Source organism: Zootoca vivipara, chromosome 1, assembly GCF_965207765.1.
Source record: "Zootoca vivipara chromosome 1, rZooViv2.hap1.1, whole genome shotgun sequence".
NCBI classification, from domain to species: domain Eukaryota; kingdom Metazoa; phylum Chordata; class Lepidosauria; order Squamata; family Lacertidae; genus Zootoca; species Zootoca vivipara.
The window spans coordinates 68,597,921-68,619,114 of record NC_142582.1 but is presented as its reverse complement, the minus strand read 5'-3'; the positions used below and the strand labels follow the sequence as shown (position 1 = coordinate 68,619,114).

The 21,194-nt window shown below is 40.8% G+C and overlaps 1 protein-coding gene and 1 long non-coding RNA gene across 2 annotated transcripts in view; both read right to left on the bottom strand.

Annotated features, from left to right (window-relative positions):
* The window catches only part of MICAL2 (microtubule associated monooxygenase, calponin and LIM domain containing 2), a 147,776-nt gene that overhangs the window by 54,553 nt on the left and 72,029 nt on the right, over nucleotides 1-21,194 (bottom strand). Inside the window, exons 18-25 of the mRNA XM_088667510.1 lie at nucleotides 20,215-20,424; nucleotides 18,175-18,276; nucleotides 17,662-17,793; nucleotides 12,577-12,684; nucleotides 11,987-12,070; nucleotides 10,221-10,407; nucleotides 9,020-9,108; nucleotides 8,205-8,304 (exon numbers count right to left, since the gene is read on the bottom strand). Coding sequence (XP_088523636.1) covers nucleotides 8,205-8,304; nucleotides 9,020-9,108; nucleotides 10,221-10,407; nucleotides 11,987-12,070; nucleotides 12,577-12,684; nucleotides 17,662-17,793; nucleotides 18,175-18,276; nucleotides 20,215-20,424 — 1,012 coding nt within the window. The remainder of the gene's footprint in view (nucleotides 1-8,204; nucleotides 8,305-9,019; nucleotides 9,109-10,220; nucleotides 10,408-11,986; nucleotides 12,071-12,576; nucleotides 12,685-17,661; nucleotides 17,794-18,174; nucleotides 18,277-20,214; nucleotides 20,425-21,194) is intronic.
* On the bottom strand, nucleotides 633-6,788 carry LOC148687618 (uncharacterized). The gene is made up of 2 exons (XR_015949450.1): nucleotides 3,493-6,788; nucleotides 633-864 (listed from the first exon to the last, which is right to left on the bottom strand). It is a non-coding gene; the product is annotated as an uncharacterized LOC148687618 (long non-coding RNA).

Below are 21,194 nucleotides of genomic sequence, written 5' to 3'. Positions count from 1 at the left end.
CCGTAACCACAGTTTAGCATTACATCAGTACTCACCGTAACCACGGCTAAGACTAATCAAGTTCTCTCTATCTTGGGTTCACAATGAGCACTGTAGGTTTGTTTCCAAACAGATTAAAATGGCATCATTTGAAATATTATTTCACCCCAGAGAGAGAGAGAGAGAGAGAGAGAGAGAGAGAGAGAGAGAGAGAGAGAGAGAGAGATGTGCTTCCACAGAACAAAATGAAAATGCAGCGATAAAGATGTTCTCAAGACCCAGAGGATTAGCTGCAAAAGGCAAGTGAGCATGTTTCTTCCTTAATGAATGTTTGCAGCTTCTAGGTTTGTGAGCCACATTCTAAAATGTTATCATTCAGCAACATTTTAAATGCCTTGAGCTACTGCATGGATGTTGAACTCCCAACTCCCATCAACCACAACCGCTGGTCTTGCTGGCTGGGTGAGATGGAGAGATTTGAGTCCAAAAACATCTAGAGGGTGCCAGGTGTCTCAAACCCCTGAACCATAAAGTAGGAAAATACAAAGTAGAGCATGATTTCCATCATATGAGAACCCAAACAGCGGCAGAGTTTGAAACGGTGCCTCGTCAGAGCAGAGTTTGTTTTCAAAGGAAGAAAGGAAACAATCATGTTTAGAGAGAACTACATTTATTTGTTTACAACCAGTCTAAAAAGTTAAACATTCACCATGTGCAAAATACAAATTTCCATGTGATAGTTTTATTTATTTATTTTAGAAAAAAAGAAAACACCCTAATAAAAATGTTCAGTTAAGTTTCAGAGGCAAAAAAAATAAATCAAAAGTTTGAAATGAGTAGAAGAGGGACAGAATCCTCATTGGCATTGTTTAAGAAATGAAGGCTCTGCAACAGAAAAAAAGAATAAAGTATAGCAAGAAACAGAGATGGAGACTTTGCCATCAGAAATCCCACTGATGAAACATGCAGGGAGTTTAAGTTAGTCACAGCAAACAAGAATCATGCTGTTAAGAAATGTAGATACTCTTTCACAACCTTTCATTTGGGTGGTGGTGAGAAGTGAAATTTAGAAAACAAGATCCATCAGTTCTCTAAGTGAATATTTTTCCAGTGCTTTGGATAGTTTAAATACAAAATCTATTACTTAAGTACTAGATATATCATTTTTTTTTCTGAACAGGAGAAGCATCTCCCTTAGTCCTGCTGTACTAGTTGCTTTCCTGCAATAGTAATATGATTATGCAAGAGAAAGCTTTCCCATAAGGGAAAAAATGCCCTTTCTTAGAAAAACTCAAAAGAATTGTATGGTTCAGCATAGGAGAGAGGAAGAACGTAGTATTTTGAGAAAATATTGGAGTATCAGCAAATTATTGTCAGAAATGGCTAACCCTGCTTTTTTTTCATTCTTTTAAAATGGCTACATGCTCAAGTGTCTAAATAGTCACCCTTTCTCACAGGGTGTTGGTGCTCTGAGAATGATGTCACAGGCATTGTCCCATAGGTGCTAATGACAACACAACAACAAATTTATCATGTGTAGATCTGGAATTGGGTGGAGCTTCTCTGGCAGAACTATCTCACCTCAAGACAACTGATGGCTGGGCACTGCCTTTGCTATAAGCAAGTCAGTGAGGTCAATGAAGAGTGAAAGTTTTCCTCCATCTCCTTTCTTAACAGAGGAGTTTTAGCAGCCAGTACAATCCTGCATTATCTTGCTTGGCCAAATTCTTAGCATGTCTAAGACATGACTGGTTAAGTTCTTGCAATTTGCAAAGCTACTCTTGGCTAATCATGTGCTACTCTTGGTTAATCACAGAAGTTTAACCAGGCAGCAGAGTCAATGGCATGGGTGCAACCTAAGAAAAATACATACATGTGGCCGCCATTTCAGGCACGTCCAAATGATGCCCAATTGCCAACACACAGGTCCTTTTGGACCTGGAAGAGGGAAGAATGGGGGCAAAATGGGGAGGCATTATGGGGGCATGACATTATGGGGGCTCTGCTTACATGTGTGGGGGCCAGGAATTGAACCCCCACACAAAATGGTCACCGCCTGGTACTACATTAGCATGCAAGTGGTTTGAATGGTATATTTCAACAGATGCACCAGCATAACACATATTATCCTGGTAATACAGCAACATTCTTCTTACTACAGTGGTACCTCGCAAGACGAATGCCCTGCAAGACGAATTTTTCGCAAGATGAATATGTCTTGTGATCTGATGGTGACTCGCAAGACGAATTCGTTTTGCGAAAAATTTGTCTTGCAAATCGCGGTTTCCCATAGGAATGCATTGAAATTTAATTAATGCGTTCCTATGGGCAAAAAAGAAATTTCAATGCATTCCTATGGGAAACTGCGATTTGCAAAATGAATTTTTCGCAAAACGAATTGACTCGTGGAATGAATTAAATTCATCTTGCGAGATACTACTGTATTAGATTTATTTATACCCTGCCTTCTTCCATGATGGGACTCAAGGTGGCTTACAGATATTACAGGTAACCTTGCATTTGCAGTTTGATGTTAGAAACAATTAAGGATTCACACTTTAAGGTTTTGTATTGAAACACTTCGGACTCTGAAATGTCTTACTTGCTTATCAAATGAATACATTTAATACCTACGCACATCTAAATTACTTTTGGTTCTGAGCCTTTAAAAGTAGTCTGTAAAGCTAGAATATAATTTACTATTCTCTTCTAGTATTTACTATAGTTAGAACTATAGTGTCCGGGGATTGTTGCGGCTACTCATGAGTAAACACGCCAAAGTCCGTTCTGTCTTTAACGGTTTTATTGTGGATAGTATTTACAGTGCAGAGATAGCGGAAAACATGACTTCCTTGTCACTCGCAAAATCCGGCAATGGCGCCCTTCTGCTCCGGGGCCAGCATAATAGCTTGGGCACCCTGAAACGCCGCCCTCTAACCTTGCGTATGGGCGCGCGCCTCAATTCGGGCGCGGCTGTGCTCCCTCTCCTACTTGTTGGCTGGAGTGGTGCAGGGGCTCTGATACATCGCTGAGCTGTGCCTCCTCCACTCCGCTCCCATCCTCATTTCCTTCCCCTGACCCACTGCTGCCACTCTTGCTGGGCGAAGTGCTGGTCAGGATGATGGGGGGAGGCTCCCTGTAGGGAGGTCCTAGTTTAGTGAGATCCAAGCAGACACAAACCCTTCCTTGCACACTCTTTTTCTACTGCAAATAGAAAATAGCTTTAATAAAACCTATTCATGAGTCCATTTATGATTTTTTTTAAAAAAAACAACAACAACCACCCAACATACATGCAGATAGATGATAGAAATTATGGGGAAAGGGATAAAAGTAAACCATATGGGTTTTTTTCAAATTGTCAACTACAAGGCAGGTTAAATGATAATGCAGAACCTTCTCTTTTAGTTAGCACACAAACTACTTCAAATGGCCTTCGTAACATTGGCAGAAAATATTAGGGATTAGTCACAACACTCGAAAAATGATAGCAAAACAGTACAATCATCTTACAGCAGAAATGGTTCAGCCAATGAGAGGATGTAGCACTGGAATGTTGAAATGAACTAGACAAGGTAAGAGATTGGGAAAGAAGATAGTCAAAACTAGCTAACAATAAAGCCTTTGAAAGAAAAGATAGCTAGACACAATCTGACACTGCAAAGTAGAGAAAAGTATGGCGAAATGAAATTGCCTGCCTTCATTGATAAAAAGAAGAATATTTAACAACCATTATCAGCTACATTTCAAGTATCAGATATATAGCAGTTACAGAAGACCCATTGTTATTTCAAATCTCTATTTGAAAATGAGTGTGACTCTGAACCATCACATTGACATAAAGTAAACATGACTCAATTTATCTGAGCAAGACTTTGGACACACATTGACCACATATGGAGCCCCCCTTTGTTTTCCAAACCCATCTTCAAAGCTGCATTGCTTCTAGATTAATATGCAGCTGACTCAGAAGCACTAAAGTGATCAAACACCACATGGGTTTGGATGGACATGTGATCATCACGATGCCAAACACTGCATCAAGAAAACTGTGGCCTCCTGAAGTGGTGAAGTGCATGACACAGAAATTTTGATCAAGTTTTTTTATGATCAAAAGTGAATGGATAAATAAGGCAGAATTGTCTGCCACCAATGTGAGACCCCTTCCAAGTTCATTGATAGTTTTAAAACACTAGTACAAGTTACTGTGTGCATAACTAAGCAGTTAATATGGTACACTCTTGTCAAAATCTGATTTGCTTGAGATGTTGCTAATCTTAGGTTTAACTCTCAACCCTTTCTGCTCTTTACAGCAACCCATTACACTGAAAATCAAGAAACACCATATGTTACAGTTCCTACTACAACACCACAGTGGTACCACGGTTTGCGAACGCAATCCGTTCTGCAGAGGCGTTTGCTCGCCGAAGGCACGCTTCTGCGCTTGTGCGAAGTGCCGATAGAGCGCTTCTGCGCATGCGCGAGCTGTGCAGATCGCTTCTGTGCATCCTAGCACTGCGGAACCCGGATGTAAACACTTCCGGGTCTGCGGTGTTTGTAAATGGAGGCGTGCGTAAACTGAGGTTCCACTGTATTCTCAGGGTGTATAAGGCATTTTTTTAACCCATTAATTTTCATTAACTGCACAGTTACATTTGGGTAGATTATGTGGTGCCCTCCAGATAATAATTTTATTATTTCTACCCTGTGCACCTGCCTGGATTGCCCCAGCCACTCTGGGAGGCTTCCAACAAATATAAAAGCATAATAAAACATCAAACATTAAAAACTTAAGATGTTTTATAGTTATTTATCTCCTTGACATCTCATGGGAGGGCATTCCCCAGGGTGAGCGCCACTACCGAGAAGGCCCTCTTCCTGGTACTCTGTAACTTTCCTGTTCCTGTTGTGAACTATAACTCCCATACACCCCCCCAACCCAGCATGGCCAATGGTTGGACATGGCCAATGTAATCTACAGCATCTGGAGGGCACCATATACTGAACACACACCTCTTTGCACTGGCCTTGGACACCAGAGATCTGTGTTTTCAGAACTCACCCTAGTCTCATGAATGTAATATTTTAAAGGTTTTTACTTCTGAATTTTAACATTGTTGTAACCCACTCTGGGACCTGTAGGTGAAGGGTGGGTAATAAATTCAAGAGTAAGAGTAAGAATTCTGCCTTACATGAATAGATGTCAAGGGGTCTTAAAGGTTGACCTAGACTTTAATCAACATTAAGGAATATTAGTGACCTCACAACTGAACAGGTAGAGAACAGGTAGAGTTGTCTTTTTCAAAAAGTATTACGATTTGCAGATTGAAGCAATCCCCCCCCCTATTTTCTTTTAGCTCAGAGACTGCTCAGACACTTGAGAAGTAATGAAACCAGAAAGTGCTAGGCACTTGGGCTTCCAATTACTTCTGCATCTTTATGTTGCTGTAAAGGTGATTGACAAATGCTTGGGTGCATAGGAAACAACTGAAAATCTTGACATTTTCTCTCCCTGAGTGTTTGTGGTGACACAAAATGCCAAGTGCTGCACACAGCAGTGAATGAATTGGAATGGGTGGCCGCAAGCAGGAAAACAGCATGTACGTGAGTTTTAGAGAGACTTTCTGTGGCTACTCTGTGTGCCAAATAGCTCACTTTTAAAGTTACATAATTAAATACAACCATTTCCTTCCTAACCCATCAGGCCTACACAAATTCCTGCCTGTAAACAAATCCTTAATGGCAGTGCAGTAAGGATGAAAGGCTAAGTGTGCAATCCTATAACCACTTACCTGGGAGAAAAGCCCCATTGAATTCAGCGAGGCTTACTTCAAAATAGACATGTAAAGGACTGCACTATAAATAAGAACGACTGCAGCCCGGCACTTCTTTACTTCCCAATTCGTTTTAAACTGAGCTTACGTACTTTCAAGTTAAGTGTGCTTAGTATTAAACCTTAAAAGTTTCACTCCACAAATGGGACCTTCTTCCATGTTAGTCTGATTAGGATTGAGGTGTAAAATGGAATGGCAGATTAGGAAGAAAAAACAAACAAACCCATCAAATACAATGTACCAAGTGGCTCTTTTAAGAAAGCATGAAATTTAAAGTGATGCATGGTTCTATGCAAGTATAAAACCGGGGCTTTTCATGAAGGCAAATGTATATATTTAATGGCAAGTAGGTATTCATCCATTTTTGTCATTCCCCAATGCGAATAAAACTCAGGCAATTGATAATCTACAGAAAGACAATCTATCTTTCTGTCAATGAAAACCAAAATGGTTGCTGGTTGTTTGTTTTTATTATAAAAAAACTAGCAGCTGTTATCTGCAGGATGCCAAGCCACCTACAAGGCCTTGCAATCATGCAGTGGAGCTTTGTTTCTTTTTTTACAGCAGTTTCCCACACTGCATCAAACTGCACTAGGAAGTAACGAACTCATCAAAATATTGTCAAGTGGTAAACAGGAGTGTCAGAAACCTCATTGTATACACTTGCCATGCTAAACTCTACTTAGAAATAAATGTTGCAAAGTGTTAATAATACTAATTTCTTAGCATACCCTGTCTCTGAAGTAGCAAAGATGTAAGATCACAACACAGCGGGTTACACAGAGAAAGGTCAACAATAGGAAGTTGTTTATTGCCAAGTTAGATCATTGACCTATCTGGTTCAGTATTGCCTACATAATGTCCCTCTAGTGTTTCAGGAAGAAGTCTCTCTTAGCCTAGCTGTAGATGCCAGAGGATTGAACTAGGACATTCTGTATGCAAAACATGCAGTCTACGATGGTGCTACAATGACCTGAGAGTGGCAAGTTGTAATAAACCCTGGCAAAAATATATTGTTCTTGGATCATAAGTACCAGGTAGTTATGTGCTTAAGTGTATACCACATATATCTTCTGTAAAACTTCATAATGGCAAAACAGATTCAAATCTTGTTTTAGTCAAGTATGGCTTTAAAGTATTTGACTATTTGAACTGACGGGAATAACTATGAGTGCATATTGGCACCCAGTACTCATTCAAATCTCCCAGAGTTGCATCCTAAATTCTTTGGGTCTTGCTAACACTTGAAAACATTTTGTAAGTGTATCATGAAGTGGATACCAGAATCTCTCAAATGTGTATTAATTTCACATATTGATAATTCTAACATATCTAAAATTGTCAGGGGCATTTGGGGGGGGAGGGGTTATTAACACAAAAGATATGCCTCATCAATATTAGCTATAATTCATATCGCATGGTATATACTATGACGTACTCACAATTTGGAGAAATAAATATAGGCAAGTGTTATACTTTTCTCTAAACTGATTGTAATTAACTAATGTCTAACATTTGCTCTTTGAATTTATTCATAAAAATAACAGGAAATGCCCAGTGTTTACAAAGAGAAGTCAATGAAAATATATGGGCTAGTAATACATATTTTTTTCACTTAAAAAAAATCTACACATGTGAACAAACTCGCAGCCCCATAGCAGAGTTAAAGCAAGAGGGGCAAGGGAGGAAATGAAGTATGTGCCATATTCAGTTTTCAAAAAGACAGACAGCTTTTGCTGTTGGCCTAGAAATGTCTGAAAGGACCGTCTTTCACAGTCTTTAAAATAAGGATAATAAAATGTAAACCCAGAGGAATATCTGGTCATAACTGGAAATAGAACCAATTTTTTTTTAACCTATAAAAACCATCCTTCATATATTTTCCATGGTTTAGAAATGTTTCTGGACACCGACCTTCATGATCCAAAAGAAGTTTGAAATGATCTAAAGAATTGCACCATGGTTATCAAGTAGAGCTTTGGGCTCATTTAAAGCACATACTAAATTGAAATATCTTTGCTTGTGCGTACACATATAATCAGAGAAGGCTGTTAGTTTTGGAAATCTGAAAGGCACGACCCCAAAAAAAAGATTCAGAAGAACTTTAACCCCTGAAGAATTTTTTCACCAGTTCAAGCATGTTCTCATAGGACAGCTCCGCTTCCCGGTAAATATGGCCAAGTAACTCCTGAAGCGCAAAAAAGAAAGGCATACTGATACTTAGGAGTTCATACAAGTAGGTATAGTTGTATGCATTGTCCCTGAAATGAAGTCTGGCAGCGTGCAGGAAACCATGCATCCAGTTAGAGAGGCGTCTTGGAAGGTCAAGCAGATCCCTTGTCACCTTAAGAGGCCAGCTTAGCGTTTTCCTAAAGAATGAAGGCAGGATACCTGGGGACCGGTCTTCCGAGCTGCCACCTGCAGTGAAAGCATTTTCTGGGGTGGTATCTGCAGACATGGGCTCTTCTTGCCGCCACGGTTTTGCTTCCTCCTTTAAAGAGACACTCAGCTTAACACTGTACCATCATCATCATCATCATCTCCCCAAACGTAAGGAAGTTTTTTTTCAAGGAACAGCTAGAAAACAAATGGAAACCTAGCAGGTAGCTAACATTATATCATTGCTGCAAACTAAGGAGGACATTGTTCCCATAGTAGAAATGGCTTTCCAATGGAAGTTGATAACAGCAATTTCCACTTGGATTATATGGAAGACATGGTTTGGAATGGGAGGGGGGGGAGTTGAGCAGACATCGTGCGCAGGTTGACACAAGTCTGCAGAAGCCAGTTTCCAAAATGACCACTGGCCATCCTCCTGCAGCACCTCCCACATGAACCATGGCATCTACCCCCATAAAATGTGTGCCAAACTGTAAATTTGGGCATGCTTTAATGTACCATAACTGTATAACAATTTCAGCACTAGACAGAATATCTAGAAGCAAATAAATTTAAAAATGAAGCAACAAGCTTTGGGCTACCACAAATCATACACCCACACCTCCAGGATAGTGTCCTCTACAAAGCGACTGTCTGGTACATAAAAGTATCAGATCACTTGGGTTCCACAATACACTTGAACTGCATGACTTATGCTTATCACTTTCATAGAGATGGAATTTATAATTCTTAGCTTGCCTTGTCCACTCACTGCCAGGCTTTGGCAGATCAGTGGAACTACACAAACTCTGGACCCCCACACATACCTTTTCATGATTCTTTACCATAACTCTTCTTTTTCTGTGCTTGTTATTTGTTTTACACTGTGCAAAATGAAGCTTGCAGTAAAATTTACCTGGAAAACACAAGGACAGGAGGAATGACATTGTTTGCTTTCTCTCTCTACTAATCACTTAATTCCATTTGGAAATGAACAGCGACAGAACCCACAGGTGCTGTGCATACACTTTAAGGCGACACAGCCTACTGCATCTTTCTCGATTTGGGCTTCAGGGAGAATGTCTTTATATGCTCTGAAGAAAAGTGCGCTTTCCATCTTGTACCTGCTTAATTTCTATTAACGTATTTCCTTAACTCCCCTGTCAGTTTTATCTCGCACAATAAACAGAGGATGACCAAGGAAGGCTCTGCAACTTAACCTGGTTATCTGTAAAACACGGCTATATAAGGCATTCAGGCTGAATTTTTGCTTCAATTGAAATTTAAGCCTTAGTGCTTTCTTTCTGCACTGTAGCAAAGTTTTCACAGTGAAGCATCGTGGTTTATGGGATTGCTCCTTACCTATTTCTAGGGTGGCAGAAGGGGGGTCGGGAAAGAAATCATGTGAACCAGATCTCTGTGCTTCTGGCTATCAAGGATGTCATTTACACTAGATGTCATCTGTAAGAATAGGTAAAGGTAAAGGTAAAGGGACCCCTGACCATTAGGTCCAGTCGTGACCGACTCTGGGGTTGCGCGCTCATCTTGCATTATTGGCCGAGGGAGCCGGCGTATAGCTTCCAGGTCATGTGGCCAGCATGACAAAGCCGGTTCTGGCAAACCAGAGCAGCACACGGAAACGCCGTTTACCTTCCTGCTGTAGCGGTTCCTATTTATCTACTTGCATTTTGACGTGCTTTCAAACTGCTAGGTTGGCAGGAGCTGGGACCAAGCAACGGGAGCTCACCCCGCCACAGGGATTCGAACCGCCGACCTTCTGATCAGCAAGCCCTAGGCTCAGTGGTTTAACCACAGCGCCACCTGGGTCCCTGATCTGTAAGAATAAGGCAGCAAAAAAAAAAAAAAACCCAATTGGGAAAACATCGGATTTTTGACACCTCTCAATTCCAGATGAGAACTGCCTTCACCATCCAGTTGATTCTAGCATTCGTGAGCAAGAAGAGGGCTGACATATGCCAGTTGCATATTATACAGCAGAAATCCTATTGTATTCCACTTCTTAATTACCTTCTTCTGCATCAAAGGCATACGTTGCTAGGCGGAGAGTTGTAGCACATATGGCACATCTGAAGCATTCTCGGTGGAAAAAGCGGCCTTCTGCACTCAGGCGCTCCATGACATACACCCTTTTTTGACAGAAACAGCAAATGTCGCTCCCACCTACTGACTGCGGAAATACTTTCTTCAAAGAACCCTGCAAATAATATTAACAAGTATTTGTAAGATTTGTACAGTACAGCATACATGCAACAGCTTGATTAAATACCCCAATAGATTATAAAAGAGAGCAGGGCAGATGCACTTGCACCAGCCCAAAGACAGTTGGATAACAGGTCTTTTGTGGATATGCAATACCACACCGTGCAAGCATGGTTAAGTTTTTATTGCAACCTTATTGCAAAAACAGTAGGGGTAGAAAGCACCTAACAGGTCTCAATACACGGCTGGATGGTCTTTGTTTCACTTGACAGCCAACAAGTTGTGCATGCCTCCCTTAACATGCAAGGAAAACTCCAAACGCCGTGTGGAACAAACACCTAAAGGAAATAGTGCTAACATGGCAGACACATTCCAGGATCCATGGGGAATGCTTTTGGGGTGCTGCACTATATAGAGCATGGGAAAGCCAATCTAATGTATTCATTCCTAATCTTTTGAAACTTCTTTGTAAGTATGGGCGTGACTCACAGGAATTTTCTAATGACTTCAACACAGAATGAGTGTTCTCCACCAGCAAAACCTCCATTGATCTTAGTGGGGCTGGACTGCAGCCAATGTGAGGAGCTGGTCTTATAGAAGGGATAGGGAACATGTACCCAGATGCAGCTGGACTTCAATTCCCATCACCCCTGACTATTGGCCTTGCTGGCTGGGACTGAGTTCATCAACACTGGGAGGGCCACAAGTTCTCCATCCCTGTTTTACGCCGGTTTTCACAATTTTATTATAACCCATGCTAAATGTGAACATTGTTATCCACACCCAACCACACACTTAGGTTCTCTGTAAATGTATGCACAACATCTGGATCCACCCATTCATATATATTTAAGTGAATAAACACATACATGTTTTAGAATACACAATGGCTTCCGCCCCCTAATAAAATAGCACCTGTGATCTATTATGGGAACACTTAAGAAAACAGAAAGAAGGGGGAAAGGGAGAAAAAAAGGCACAGCAAAATATAGACAGATCGAAGTCACTGAATTTCCAAGTAGCTCTTTGTCCTATGATTAAGCAGTGAAAATAATGTTGCCTTTTTATAAATATTGAGGTTTACTGCACAAATTACTTGTTTTGGAACACTGTTTATCTCTATCTGAATTTTGTTTGTTGTGTATGTTGAAGCAGGTTAAATACCAGCAACGTACAAGAGAAATTTTAACAATAAATAAACTCAGAATCCATCTGATTGATAGCTTAAAAGGTCTTTGAAAACAAATGGACTATGAACAGAATAGATTTCGAGGCCAACACACAGAGGAAATCCTACTTGTGCAGTTGACCTCTGTTTGCACAAATGGGGGGTTCCCCTTTCTCTCCTCCCCTTGCAACCCCCATGCCTCCTAAATCTGTAACAGAAGGTTGGGAATTATCCAGAACTGATGTGGGTGCAAGGATGTGGAGAGGAGAGGAAGGTGGAATCCCAGTACAACATGGGATCTCACTCACCCAGTACAACATGGGATTTCACTCACCCACCCACCCCACAATAGCTTTTCTTGTTATGCTGAGGACACACCATGTGCACCAGTACTTTTCTGTGATACCTGACAGGTTTGAGCAGAAGACAAAGCTTGAGAGGTAGGAGAAGAAGGGAAAGCAGCAGCTGCACCTCCATCCAAAGATTCGCTCTGAATGCAACAAAATGTTCTAATAAGTTTGATGCAACAATTTAAGAAGGGGAAAAAATGCATAAGCTTCAATAGTAGCATTTATGAATACTAGCTGGCATCTAGTGAGTGAGTCCCTGGATGTGTGCATATGGGCTTAAACACAACCAGTGGGACTGGTTCTTTTTTTGTTCTGAGCAGCAGTCTCCCTCCCCAGACATAGAAAACTCATGTTTAAACACACACCCACACTTCAGGTCCCAGACTTTCCTTGAAAAGCCACTCCAGATTAATCATGGCCCCTTATAAACTGCATAGCTATTATTACACTTAATCAAAGCCTGTGCTATGCTTAAGCTACAAGCAATAAATGCATGAACGTGAGCATCTTCGCCATAACACATCCTCAATGTGGCAAAGTGAAAAGGTATAAGGACATGCCCGGAAATGTCGCTCTTAAAATGCACTGCGGGTTATGTAAGAAATAAACTTGGCACAAATTCAAGCATTTGTGGGTTTAACCTTACCGGTTGCAAAGTGTTGGACAATGGACTGGGCCTGTGATCATTCATGTACAGATTGACAAGAACTTCCGCCACGGCCCCTATTCCACGTGACACTTTCCCTACAGTCATCTACCATCCAGCAAAGAGGCGGAGGGAGAAAGGGGAGAGAAAAGATGGGAGGCACAGAAAGAATTTGAGAATACCGTTTAAGCAAAAAAGGAAACAAGACGACAGTCAAGACACATAACAAAGCAGTGATAAGCGAGCTTGAAGTTTTTAAAGGCACACAGGCAGCTAGAAGAGCTGTGAGCAAATTCATGCACTATAAAGCACAATTCTCCCCACTTCTGCCCCACCGCCTATGCTTTTCGTTTAGCAATGCAAAAATTCTGTTCTAAAATTGTTAGCATGTGATAATGTCTTCAATTAGTTCTCCACAAATACTGATGGAAATCGATCAAAGCTTGTAGAAACAGATCCAGGCTTGTATGAATCAGCAGGGATGGCCCAGGGAACAGCAAAATCTTGTTTGATTACTTTATCATACACAGATGATCATTTTCCTTTGTAATAATTACGGCGCAAAACATACTATGTTGTTGACAGAAATAAATATTAACAAAAGAAGGTTTTTGAGAACAGAGAACAGACAATAGTATGCCAATTACTGTTGAGTTTGGATTTTTATTGTATCTGCCCTTTTGTTAATTTCTCTTGTGAATAAGATATAAGTAAAGCTTCTAATTGCACCTGACTTCTGAATGCCACGTGCCCATGTACAAAATGGGATTTTCTCAGTACCAAACCAATGTTGTAATTATGCTGGAGGTACAGTATCTGTAGACTACTTCAGACTTGCCTAATTCTTTCTATAAACAAAAAGAAGCAAACTTTTCTTTCACAGTGACATCCTTGTCAGAACCAGGGCCATGATATGAAAATCATGGCCAGAACCTTGTTAGCTTGTTCAATAATCTGACCTCAAACTCCATAGATATAAAATTTTATTTAGGTGTAAGGCCAAGTAGAGATGAATTCCTCACTGTTGTGTGGACCACATGGATGGACTTCACAGACCACTTATACAATTGCAGAAATGGTAATTGGTGCTAGTTTGCCTTCAATAGAGTCACTTTATGCTATCCAAGCTAGAAAGAGAGCAGAGCGAATTGTCGCAGATCTTTTACATCTTTTACATCATCTGTTTGACTTACTTTCATCTGAATGTTACTACAGGACTCTATACACAAAAACGGCTAGGCATAGGAACAGTTTTTCCCCTTGTGCCATCAAATTGTTAAATTTGTAGTTGTGAGCAGAAGGGGAGGCGAGTTATGGGTAAGGTTCTTTTATTGTGCTATTGTATTGTGAATGGAACAGTACTTGTATAAGGTACATTTACATTGCGCAATGTAGTCGAAGCAAAATTCCAAGTATGTTGGTACTTGGCCAATAAAATTATTCCTATTCCTATTCCTAGTGATTTGTAGACCACAGGATATGAATCTAATCCATAGCACAAATATTTGCATGGATATTACTTTTGTGTAAGCTGCTGCAAGAGCCCATATTTGGACTGACTAAACCAGGATATATGTGTATGAAGTAATATTACATAATTATGTATTTCACCCAAATGCATGCATGTGCACACATACACACATTTCCTGCCACAGATAGCAAGACCAGTACTGCCATTGGTACATGTAAATACCAGCCAATTTGCTTGATATTGTTGTTTAGGCACAATTATGTTCTGCATGCCTTATTTTACCTTCTGCACATTAAGTCATAAAAACCAATAATGTAGTCATAATGTCCATCTCCGATTGCAGTTAGTGTTCTCAAAAATGTCTTATATATTTTTAAATTTGCTAGATGTTTCCATACTTTAAAAAAGAAGCTTGTAAAGTATTATCCTGAATGAAATCTGCAAGGAAAGTCATATAAGGCAAGATCTTTCTGAATATGCTTAAGCAAGTATTTAAAAGACATGCACGATTAAACAAGGATGGGCAACACAGGTCGATTTCTACCCTTTGATGTCAATTAGCTGCCCCACCCATGAAATGTCATCTATCATGATGGCAGCTGGTAGAGCAACATGACCTCATTTGCTGCCTGTGAAAACTAAAACTTGGTTTTTAGTCTGCGTAGAAGCAGTCTTTACAAAGGCTAGATAAAGCTGAACGGATAAGCCAAGAGAAATGGCAAGAAACAAATCGGCAAACTAGCTTTCCACAAAAATAACATGTTGACTTCCCTAGTTAACAAATACTCTGTATGTATGCATTTTTTAAAAGAAAAGAAAAGAAAAGAACATGGTGATCCCTGTGGTAGAGGCTGCCAGAGGGAAGAGGAGGCAGAGAAGCCAACTCCTAGGAGTCTCATTCCTCATGCTTCTCTTTTCTCTGGATTCAACCCAATACAAATTAGGTACAAGATACTGTGTTTCTGGTCTGTTTAAAACAGGCAAAATTCCCGTGAGATTATGTCAAGTGTGAAGATTGGACTGGGCAAGATAAGATGGGGAAGGCAATGGGAAAAATGAAGCCAAGGAAGCTGGTTGTTACGTTTCCAGGAAACGAGCAAAATAGAACTAGTAAGCAAACACGAGTAAAGGGAAAGGCAATTGGTTATCATGTAAGGTTTTTCATCCGGCTCTCCAAAGTTCTCACATCAGGTACCACCCAAAGGGAAACTTGACTGGCCAAAACAGCATGGAAATACTTTGCTTACTCATAAAACTGCTAAGAATTAATCTTGTATAATAAGGCAAAAGGTTTAGGGTTAGATTAAATGGGGTTTGGGGGGCATCCCTGCGACTCTGGTTTTAAAACGAGACTGTTAAAGAGGGCAAACAGGGTGGACAAGCACTGACTGACATATTCTATTTGTTGAGAGAATAAGCCTTTGCATAAGTAAAAAGATGGCCAAGCACAGGTGATATGTTGCCACAGACACAAAATAGCTAGAGCTCCTTCTACAAGGATGAATGTCTGGAGGAAATGTCATCAAGGTTGCTTGTGTCTAAGAGATAACACACTGGAAGTTGTGGAACAGTTTCTGAAAGAGGCAGAGGGAGACAGAAATCTGACTTGCTCTCTAGAAGAATCCAAAGCTATGCGGAGCTTGCTCTGTTGGGTGGGCAATTTTGTCAACTTTCCATCTTTCCATCTCAGCCAATACAAACGTGTAAATAAAACGTTATGTCACAGAAACACTAAGTCTCCAGTCACCCTCATTCCAAGGAAACTTAACCCAATATATATGCTGGGAAAACTGACACCTCTCACTGCTCAGAGATTGACATCGAGTAGGATTTATAATTATCAGTGGAAGGTCTTGTGCTCAGAGGAGGTTCTCTACACAGATCCTTGCCTTTCCAGTAATAGCAACTACAAGCCATTTTAATCAAGGTGACAGATGGATTACTTTAAAAGTGAACAATTTATCCTTCTGTTCATTTGTGGATGCTTTGGGTTTTAGGACAACATGAGCAGCATTTCAAACCTAAATTGCATGGGTTCTTTCTGCCTGCCTACTTTTGAATGCAAACGAAAATGTTGCATTTGACAGAAGCAACAGACCAAAAATAAAAAATAGGGCCCCTTCTTAAGAGTGGCAAGACCATAGTAATGATTCAGTCTACAAGCCTAAGGATATTGCAGCTTTACTTCGGATAAAACCTCAGAAAATTCCAAGTTTAAGTGAAAGATCTCATAAGCGAGAAGTCTTGGTTTAGCACTAATACGTGGTTTTTACAGGACGGTTCCAAAGGAACCAGCAAATACACAAAAGGATTCGGGTACTTTGCCACAATAAGCAATTTAAACTAGGATTTAAAGGCAAGGCTCTGGGACAAGTTGGAGACAGCACCTCTGAGCATGTGCAAAGTTTAGTTACTTCAAACACCTTGGAGTAAGAAGTAGGCATTCCAAGCTAGCTTAGTTCCCACAAACATTTGATAAACCAACTGCTACAGTACCTCACACTCTGCAAAGTACAAAGCAGCTCCTTCAATTTCTTACTTGGTTCTTAAGCCATTCTTGCCCGTTTCATGAAGCGGTATTGGAGGTTTGCTTAGAAAATTAAAATAAAACTGTGTGGGAGTCTTGGTAATAGCCAAAACATGTGAACTCAGGATGCAGGGCTTTGAAAAACATGTCATTAAGCCACCAATAGCAGATCCTGTTTGAATGTAGGGGCTGGAAGCAAATACTACTTGTCAGCCCTATAGTTCAGGACCCTTGTTGTTGTTGTTGTTTAGTCATTTAGTCGTGCCCGACTCTTCATGACCCCATGGACCAGAGCACACCAGGCACTCCTGTCTTCCACTGCCTCCTGCAGTTTGGTCAAACTCATGTTGGTAGCTTCGAGAACACTGTCCAACCATCTCATCCTCTGTTGTCCCCTTCTCCTTGTGCCCTCCATCTTTCCCAACATCAGGGTATTTTCCAGGGAGTCTTCTCTTCTCATGAGGTGGCCAAAGTACTGGAGCCTCAGCTTCAGGATCTGTCCTTCCAGTGAGCACTCAGGGCTGATTTCCTTCAGAATGGATAGGTTTGATCTTCTTGCAGCCCATGGGACTCTCAAGAGTCTCCTCCAGCACCATAATTCAAAAGCATCAATTCTTCGGCGATCAGCCTTCTTTATGGTCCAGCTCTCACTTCCACACATCACTACTGGGAAAACCATAGCTTTAACTATACGGACCTTTGTCGGCAAGGTGATGTCTCTGCTTTTTAAGATGCAGGACTTTTTAAAGTTCAGGACCTAGTTCCACATTTTTAAAGATTCCATTTTAATTTTTTAAAAATTAAAAATCATATTGAACAAGAGAAGCAGCCTTAGTTCTGATATTTCAAAAGAAAGAGTGAAACTGGAATTGGCGTAATTCCCCGTAGGCCATGAATTACTTTCACTTACTTATTTTTGCTACCATGCAAATTAAAAAGCTCAGACCATATTCAAGTGAAATGCAGCATGAACACAGAGAGACAGAATTACAGCCTCTGAGCAAAGCTAGGTCTCATGAGTCAAAGCCAACCTTGCGTAGTTTTTAGTGCCAACATGAACCCGACATGGAAACCTGTTAAGGAATACCTTTTTAGAATGAACAGCAGGGGAAGCGGAGTCAGTGGATGATGGAGAAGAAGCAGCTGAATCATGAGATGAAAGGCAAGAGGGAGATGGGAGTTGAGAATGGGAGAGACCTTTAGTAGGAGGAAGTTTATTCTGTACAGAGCAGAAAGAGGAAAGTTATCCCAGATGGTTTTCAAATTAATGAGTGCCAAAAATAAGGCAGTGCCACCACCATGCACTAAAATTACCGAAGAAAAAACTACAGTCTGAGACTACAGTTAGATTTAAAGAGAACTAACAATATTAAAATGTGGACTAATGTCTCATTTGCTCCTCAGTTTTCTATTTCTGTTTGGTGAAATAAAACAAAATGGTTATAAGGCCATGAACGGGCCTTTTTCCCCTTAAATAGGACGAAAACCAACATGTTCTCTCTCTCTCTCTCTCTCTCTCTCTCTCTCTCTCTCTCACACACACACACACACACACACAATCTATTTTTCTGCACCTGCAACAGTAAACACAAGGATTCACCTTTGGGATGTCGACATAGCCAAACATTGAGGCAAGATGAGAGGCTTTTTCTTTAATGCTCTTTTTATGAAATTCTCTATTTGCTATGGACTGAGCTCTCTTCTGCAGCCATAAGGGAGAGAAAGGAAACAGAAGAAAGAATTTGGTTACAAAGAAAAGGAAGAAATAGTGCTAATCAGAAAAATTGTTAGTTGCAGGGGGGGGGGAGTAGCTAATTTATGAACAGGCAGGCAGGCAGGATAGAAAACAGAATGCTAGCAGTGAGAAGAAAAAAGGGGGACAGAGTTTCTATATATACTGTGTATATAATTATTAAGATTATCATGATTTAAATAAATTTGTATACTACCCTTCATCTGACAAACACAGGGAAGTTCGCAATATAAAAATACAAATGAGAACAAAAATATGTAAGAAAACAAAAACAAACAAACCAATAACCCACCTCCCACAAACACATTAAAAATATCATAGAATGTTAATCAGCCAAAGGCTTGGTTATACAGAAACAGTTTTGCCTGGTGACTAAAGATGTGGAAGGAAGGTGCCAGGCGAGCCTCCCTGGGGAGAGCATTTCACAAACGGGAAGCCACCTCAGAAAAGGCCCGTTCTCATGTTGCCAGCCTCCAGACTTTTTGTGAGAAGGCAGGTGTAGAAGGGCCTCAGCTGATGACTGCAAGGTCTGAGTCAGTTCATATGGCAAGAGGTGGTCCTCAAGGCATTGTTGTCCTGGGGCATTTAAAGCTTTCTAGGTCAAAACCTAAATTGGGCCTGGAAGCTAACTGGCAGCCAGTGCAGTGGGGCCAGGGTTGGTAAAATATTCTCAAACTGTCTTGCCCCAGTGAGCAACCAGGTCACTGAATTCACCAGCTGAACCATCTTCAGAAGCAGTGTTCCCCAACTTGTTTCCTTGTCCTAAGCTCTGGGATATACCAGGGAGACAAGCAGGAAGTGTGCATGCATACAAAAGCTCATACCAATAACAAACTTAGTTGGTCTCTAAGGTGCTACTGGAAGGATTTTTTTTTAGGTTTCACAAAGTGGGAGAGGGCACTCAGGGGCAATCATGTCAACAGCCTGAGCAATTTAGATGTTCCAGAGGTCAGCCAGGGCTTTGACAGGAGTGCCAGTCATATCAGCCAGAAAACCCATCAGCCTCCCAGGGTAGACCATCATAATAGGTCCCCCCACCTCTATAGGCAAAGGTGCTGAAAGCCTAAATCTCAACAGGAAGTGATCTGACCTCGACAAGGGACTGATGTCAATATCCCCCACTTTCAGATCACCTTCTTCCTACTCAGTTGAAAAAACAAATTACAGAGTGTGGCCTGCCACATGCATTGGTTTGGTGACATGTTGCACATTCCATCAGGTTGAAAACCAGGTCAGCTACAAGCTTTGCCCTCCCCTCCACCCCAGTTGCTTGGGCAGGCTGCCCACACATCTGTAATATGCAAAGTGGCGCAATCACACCTATTCATTTATATGTCCATTTTCCCCACCCAGCCCCTTTTATTTTAAGACAGGGGAAACGTTTTTTGTTTTTTAGTTGCAAAACTGTTCTGGGGATTATAGGGAGTTGTCTTGGTGATATTATGTGTCTACTCCCACTTTCTATGGACTTGTGTTGTAAGATGCCTTGAGTGCCATCTGACGAAAATGTGGAATATAAAAATAATTCAATGCATAAAATGAGCAAATAAATATAACTGCGGCACTTACAGAATTGCCAATGACTTTCATCAACAGTTTTAGCTGGACACTCGCAAAACTCCCCTTACCCCAGAGCTCAACTCTAGAATGAGAAGGGCATTTTTGTACTGAACACTGTAAAGAGGCTTTCAACCCGGCAAAATAAATGTGCTAGGTAGGTGGCATGCTTGAAAGATTTATATGGTAGGAACCAAAACAAGATTGCCCACATTTTCACTGCTCAAAGTTGTCCTGGAGATGATCAGCAGTTCTGCGAAAAGAGAAGGACGGAAACAGGGAAGGGAGAGAGGGTGGAAAAGGGAAAAGAGAGGAAGAATGTGCCATCACCTGTTTATATTTTTCCTCCACATGCTGAAGGCGTTGAAGCACCCCAGACAGGGCAAATGCAGCAGGACAGGAAGACGCAAGGGATTCAGAAAGCCTGGACTCCAGCTCTGCCCGTTCTATGTGTCTCAAATGCCTGGCCATTGGATGAGGACCAGGCAAAGATTGTACGGGCTCCCTGGCCATGTGTTCAGACCTAGCTACTGCCTGAAACTAGGAAATACTTAAAATGAAAAAAGGGATATTTCTTCCATCAAAGCACATTATGCAATTAAAACTGCCTCAGTAATGCATGTGCCATAGTCAAAGTGCAGCAATACAAACAGGCATCCCATGCATAGGAATATTCTTTTTTTAAGAAGCAGTGGTACATAAAACTCATGCAGTTATCAGTGGACTGTAGCTTATATAGTGGGCAGAGTAGACTCAGGTCTTATCAGCTTGGAAGTTCAGCGGCCCTTTGAGTTCTACACATTATTATTATTTTTATTACAGATAATAAGCCAGGAGTCCCTAAGTCCCTGATTAAAACCTCATTTCAACCATTAACTTAATGGGTGGCCCTAAGCAGGCCCCCCTCTCTCAGCCACATCAGGGAAATAATATTGGCATCCACATAGAGTTGTTGCAAGGATCACTGAGAAAATGTTTATGAAATGCTTTAAGCATCCCCAGTACTCAATAAATACCAAGTATTATTGGAAGCCTCAGTGAAGTCTCACGGCGATCTGAATATTATATTTTGATTTTTATCCTATTATGAGTGTGTCAGAAAGCTGTCTTGAGTTCACTAGGTGAACAAGGGAGGATATCTCAATATATTATTTTAGAAAAGACAAACCTCTGTATAATCAACTAATTTCTACTGCAACCAAAAGACAGCAAACTACCAATTATTTAAATGCAGAAGTCCATCTCCAGCTGGAGAGTTACAAGAAAAAGTACTCTTATATGCCACAATGTATTCTGTATTTGGGGAGAGG